This window comes from Rhinolophus sinicus, linkage group LG15 (assembly GCF_036562045.2).
Source record: "Rhinolophus sinicus isolate RSC01 linkage group LG15, ASM3656204v1, whole genome shotgun sequence".
NCBI lineage: Eukaryota > Metazoa > Chordata > Mammalia > Chiroptera > Rhinolophidae > Rhinolophus > Rhinolophus sinicus.
In genome coordinates this window covers 16,087,074-16,093,073 of record NC_133764.1, presented here as the reverse complement: position 1 = coordinate 16,093,073, position 6,000 = coordinate 16,087,074, and the positions used below count along the sequence as shown (strand labels likewise).

Below are 6,000 nucleotides of genomic sequence, written 5' to 3'. Positions count from 1 at the left end.
GAATTTTTCTCAACTATCAGCAGACCTAAGCTATGGAACCCATTCAGGAGAGCAGCCAGTATTGATTTAAAGATGCTGCGGCATCTGTTGAATACATTTGTGGAGAAGGAAGAGAGCCACTTGTTAGTGGGGAATGGCCACTGCGACTTGCGGACTGAAATTCCACAGTGCTATCTGCGATCAACCCACACGTGTTTATAGATTCCCTCACGTGTGCCTAGCACCAGATCAGAAACTACACAAGAAATATGAGGTGGCGTTTTCCAGTCTTCTCATAATAGAAAACACAAAACATACACACAGAGAAATAAGTGCCCAGCAAGACCTCGCCTGAGAAAGTGATACTTGGGTGGGGAAGATGCTAAGTCCTATGAGCATTAGGAGAGGTCAGTGGGGGTCGAAATGGCCAAGGGTCAGGCTTTGTGTAGGGAGAGAGAGAAGGAAGAGGGGAACAAGAAGGGGTAAGAGAACTCGGGTCGGGATATCGTGGGAATCTTTGGAAAAGTCCAGAGAGAACTGAGAATTTGGGAGGGGAGAGGAAACCGAGGGAGAGGTGAGGCCAAGTCCCCAGCCTCGGAAAGGCGGGCTCAGCGGACCCTTCTCTTTTCTTTACTCAGGCCCCGGGCATTCCCGCCGGAGGGGAGCATTTCCGGTCAGCTTCCAGCCAAGTCTGTCTCCCAAGCACTTTGGCCACGCGTGGGAAGCCGGAGCCCGGTGCCCCCACTGCAGGCAGTACCAGGCGGGACTGCGCGGCCCCGGACGACCACGGAGGGGGCGTGGCGAGGGCTGGCGGAGGGGGCGTGGCGTGGGCGGGCACGGGTGGGCGGGGCTCTTCTCTCGCCGCCGCCGCCGCCGCCGCAGCTGCCGCCTCCGCCCGCCGCGCGGACTGAGGGAGCGGGGTCGCCGCCGCCTGCACGCCCGCCTGCCGGGGCTGCGGTGGGCCAGGATGTCGGGCTTCCTGGAGGAGCTGCTGGGGGAGAAGCTGGTGACTGGCGGCGGCGAGGAGGTGGACGTGCACTCGCTGGGCGCCCGCGGCATCTCGCTGCTGGGGCTCTACTTCGGCTGCAGCCTGAGCGCCCCCTGCGCGCAGCTCAGCGCCAGCCTGGCCGCCTTCTACGGCCGCCTGCGGGGGGACGCGGCGGCCGGGCCGGGGGCCGGGGCCGGGCCGGGGCCGGGGGCCGGGGCGGCCGCGGAGCCGGAGCCTCGGCGCCGCCTGGAGATCGTCTTCGTGTCCTCGGACCAGGACCAGCGGCAGTGGCAGGACTTCGTGCGGGACATGCCGTGGCTGGCACTGCCCTACAAGGAGAAGCACAGGAAGGTGAGCGGCGCGGGCCTCGTCGCTCCCCCGGCCTGGGTGCGCACCCCGCGCGTTCCCTGGAGCCAGGTCCTCGCCGTCCCCCGCCCCCCCCCCCCGCTATCCCCTCTGTCCCTTCCTCCATCTTTGCACGCGCTTCCCCTCCTGTCCCTCAGTGTCCCCTTCCTGTGTCTGTGTCCGCTCCCCATCTCGGGACCCCGCCGGGTTGGGGCTTCCGCGGCTACTCCTCGGTGCCTGTGCCAGGCCGCATCCGCGGGGGAAGTTTGACACCCCTCTGTCCCTGACCCTGGCTTGTGTCTTGAGGAGTCAAGAGCTCGGTCCCCACAAGTTGGGAGCCTCGCGTAGAGAGTGGCTTCGCTTGGGGGTCCGGACTCCGTAACCCCTACCACGGACCAGAGGTGCGGGGAGGGGCCGCTTCCTTTCCTCTGCCACTGGACTCCCCGCGATACCTGTAGTGGGTGGGGGAGGGCGCTAGCCCCCTACCCATAATGCCCAAACCAGGAAGTTTTCTTTCTTTCCGAGAGAAATCTGCTTTCCTGGGGCCCTCTACCCCTGTGACCCGGGACTCGGAGGCCGAAGTCAGACCTCCCTGCGCCCCAGGGAGGCGGCAGCTGACCGTGGCTTTGGGCGAGAAGGGAACTCACTCCTCTCCCCTTATCCCTCTCTCTCCGCAACCCCCCTCCCCCGCCCCCGCCCCGCTGGCTGAACTAGTCACCCTGGAGTTTTTCATTGTCTGACTGTCCATCCATCCTCCCCAGATGCCTCCCAGGCACAGCCACAGACCAGTCCTTGCAGATCTTAGTTGCTTGGTTGGTGGGCCACTGTCGTATTGGCATACTTCGAATTAAATGCTGAGCTGATCCCATAGGTGCAGATTGACCGGAAGAACGAGTATTTGGGGAAATTTATACTTCACTGTCAACTTCTCATTCCTCCCAGTTTGCTGCTGAAGTTAGTTTGGGATTTGAGTATATTTGTTGATTGAAGGTGTCTTTTGATACAACGAATCCAGGAAATTCTGTCATGAATCGAAGCAGAAAAAGTTTTTTGGGCTCTCTTGCTTAATTAGTATGTCTGATGCAAGGTGTGAATTCAGCTCCTTCCCTTTCTGAGGAGAATCTCAGTTTATGGACAGAAGGGCTGTTCTGGGGGCCTTTAGGTTGCCCTAGAGAGGATGGTAACGGCATGCCATGTGTTTCTTTTATGTGTACAGAACCTTGTTGAGAAGCATGATTTAGATTGAGTGAGAGCAAAAGGCTTATGCTGTGACCCCAAATGTCTTGAGTAAATCATCCACTCTGAAACAGCGTAAGGTACAGACTTGGGATTTAAAGCATGAAATACAGTTTAACAAATGCAGTTTATACATTTAACACTGGGAAAACATGGGCTCACTAACCACACGGAGGCAAAACTTGGCACTTTAACCACTTTTTAGGTGATTTTGCCCATATTTGATTTATATGTTTGATAGTGCATGGCCTGTCCTTTTTTGCTTTAAAAAATGGGAACCCTTTGTTTTCCTTAGTGGTTATTTTTATGATCCTTTTGGGGAGGGGTGATGTTCAGAAAGTGATTTACCAAAAATGTATTTTCATTGTTATGGTAAGTTTCTATTGTAGACCAAAGTCAGCCTAAAATAATTTACTTATTGGGCACTACCAGTGATTTCTAGCCTTTGCAAATGTACCGTGATGGTAAAACGTGACAGACCTAAGGCTTATTGTTGTGTTTTTCACAGCGGGGGAAATTTTTGCTGGATAGTAAAAATATGGAGCAAATTGAAATGTTCTGCAAGCACATAAAGCTTTTTCTGAAAAGAGGAGAATATTTGATATGACATAGGCCATGCCTGGTTCTCTATGCCCTGGCCAGTCCCTTTGCATGGAAAAAGTGGTCTGTGGCTCTAGCCTGGACCTATTGATTTCACCAGAACAAGAGTCTGGATGACACAGAGCAGACACTCATTTGAAAATACAGTTCAGAATGCTGCACATGCCTAAACCATGGTGTGTGAGCATTTAAAATTTTCATTTTTTGCTCAGTTTTTCTGACTCACATCCTATATAGTTCACTTTGTTCTCTAAAGTGAACCCGGTTTTGAGGACATAGTTTCTGCTCTTGGAGGTTCGTGACTAGGCAAGTCAAGATCTGATGCCAGAAACATTCTTACTCAAAGGTGATACAACCAGGTAAAAAGACTCCAGCTGTGTTTCTTATGGAAAACACCCTCTTGGATATTACAAAAGCTGTGTACTCACTTTGAAAAGAATTATTTCCCCCCTTGAAACCAGAGATACAGAACAAATTCCTTTTCTGTAATTTTGAGTTTTCGTCTATCTTGTTTGAAATTGGGGTGCTTAGAAGTCTGTGAGCTTTTGATGCCAATTCCATGATAAGGACAGTTGAAAAGCGCCCCTAGTTCAGGGTGCTGGGTGGGTGAACACTTACCTTCTTGTTGATGGACTCTGTCCGCGTTTCACCAACTGTAAAAATAGCTTTAAAGAAGAGAATTTTGTTTTACACTGAGGAGAAACCAGAGTTCCAGATTACTACATTTTTAACGTTCTCATTAACATTTGTTCTTTAAAACCATTCGTATACTTCTTCCCATTGGGATAACAAAGAATATGGTTCTAATTAGTTATTGGCTGGCATTTCTGTAAAGAAAATTGAAAAATTATGGTGGGGGAAGAAAATGCCGTGTGGTATTTCTTTTTTTCTTTTTTTATTAATTTCCCCTTTCTGTAGTAAGAAAGTCTGGGGCTGACTATGTATGTTAAGCCTGCATTTTGCCTGGCTCCTCTCACCTTGATTGGAGCTGTGAGAAAACAGCAAATAAAAGGATTCCAGCATCTTTTAAAAAAAATTCTTTAAATTTTCTTTTTTCCTTTTTGCGTTATGAAAGACAATGACAATAAAATGTTAACAATGGTTTCTGCTTGCTTTAGTGGTAGGTGCGAAAGTAATTGAAGCTTCGTTTTTTGGCTTCCAACCACACACATATAAATAGCTGTCTAGAAATTGTAATTAGATGATAATAGAACTTTGAGTGAATTTGTAGGAGCCGTTTTGTGAGGAAGCATACTCCTGAAGTTTAAGGCAGTTAGATTTCTTTTAAGAAGCAGGTTTGTTTTTTGTTTTGTTGGTGGATTTTTCAAATTTCTGGGAACAGAGAATGTGATGGATAGTTGGAAAGTGGTGAAGAGTTGGACTTTTGGGATTTGACCTATCCCTTTCGATTAGTATAAGTTACTTAACTGACAGAACTGGAGAGCTGATCTCCAGGTTTTTTGCTTCAGCATCATAGAGGATGAGAGCACTGGTTTTGGTCTTAAAGCCACAGGACTCAGCTTTGCTTAGGCTGGATACCTGATGGGAAACAGTTGGTCAATGAGGGTGTGCTGACATCAAAGGGTACATACAGGACCACTGGTCTTGTGCTGGACAGGTTTGCTGGGGTCTGGCTTGGTCCCAGAACTTCCTGGCTGACAGGGGAGGAGAAAGTGGGAGAGCAGCAGAGTCAGGGGGCACTGGTCTAGCACCCCTGGTCTGTCTGCTGCAGCCAGGGGAAGCGGAATCTTCCCGCTTCCCTATGTCTGTTGCTTGCTCTGCAGGGTTCTTTTGGTTCAGACTAAATCAGAGGCTTGGCCTAGAATTCACCTGAATCCCTTTGGTTCTTTGGATGAGGCAAGACTTGGTACCAACACAATCTTACAGCTCCATGTCTCTCAACTCTTCCTCCCTTACTTAACCCAAATAATGTAGCCACTAAGGAAATGATTTCCATGACACTGACAGACCACTTTTGAAGTGGTAAAAAAATGGTAAAAAGGCAGGGCTTTGCAGATTGGGGTTTTCTCTCTTCATATAAGGAGCCTACACCAGCCCGGACAGGCTCCCTCTCTTGCCTATGTTTCCAGGATTTGGAAAAGACAAATCGTGTAATAAAAGACAACAGTCCAATGAAAGTAGTAGGAGCAATTTTCCTTGAGAGGCTTTTTCCTTGTTCCATTATTTGTAATGTGTTTTTTAATCTCATTTTTCTTCTCTGCATAATGAAGCTGTCTAGTGTAGTGGCTAAAAATAAAGATTCTTGTCTCTCTGCCTGAGTTCAGATCCTGGCTGTACCATTTGTTGGCTCTGCGACCTTGTGCAAATTATCTTACATGACTGTCCCATAGGTTCCTCGTCTGTGGAATGGAGATGATAGTAGCACCTGCCGTATGGGATTGTTCTAAGGTCTACATGGGATAATATATACGTACCTGGCATATAGTAGGTGCTCCGTAAGTGCTAGCTATTATTTCTTAATAAATTATCATGAAATTTAGTAATCCATCTCCTGGCGTGAGCCTTTGGAGTGTATCACATTACAGAATCGCAATACTGTTAGGAGGTGTATTTTTTAACTTTTCAAACAAATGACTTACAAGCATACAAGGGGATAGATAGGGTGAAGGAGTTGAAAGATTTGCCCTAGAAGAGAGGATATGTGAGGAGAAAGACCTAGAAGAATGAAACAAAAGCAAATGAATATATTTTTTTTTAATTTATTTTTTAAATTTATTGGGGTGACAATTGTTAGTAAAATTACATAGATTTCAGGTGTACAATTCTGTATTACATCATCTATAAATCCCATTGTGTGTTCACCACCCAAATGAATCTTTTTTAAAAACCCA

The 6,000-nt window shown here is 48.3% G+C and overlaps 1 protein-coding gene across 2 annotated transcripts in view; it reads left to right on the top strand.

Moving 5' to 3' along the window:
• The first annotated feature begins 835 nt into the window (after positions 1-835).
• The window catches only part of NXN (nucleoredoxin), a 141,465-nt gene continuing 136,300 nt past the window's right edge, over positions 836-6,000 (top strand). The window contains exon 1 of one of the 2 annotated variants that reach the window (XM_074320598.1): positions 836-1,354. In XM_074320598.1, coding sequence (XP_074176699.1) covers positions 947-1,354 — 408 coding nt within the window. In that variant the 5' untranslated portion in view covers positions 836-946. The remainder of the gene's footprint in view (positions 1,355-6,000) is intronic. The other variant, XM_074320599.1, reaches the window with a different exon arrangement.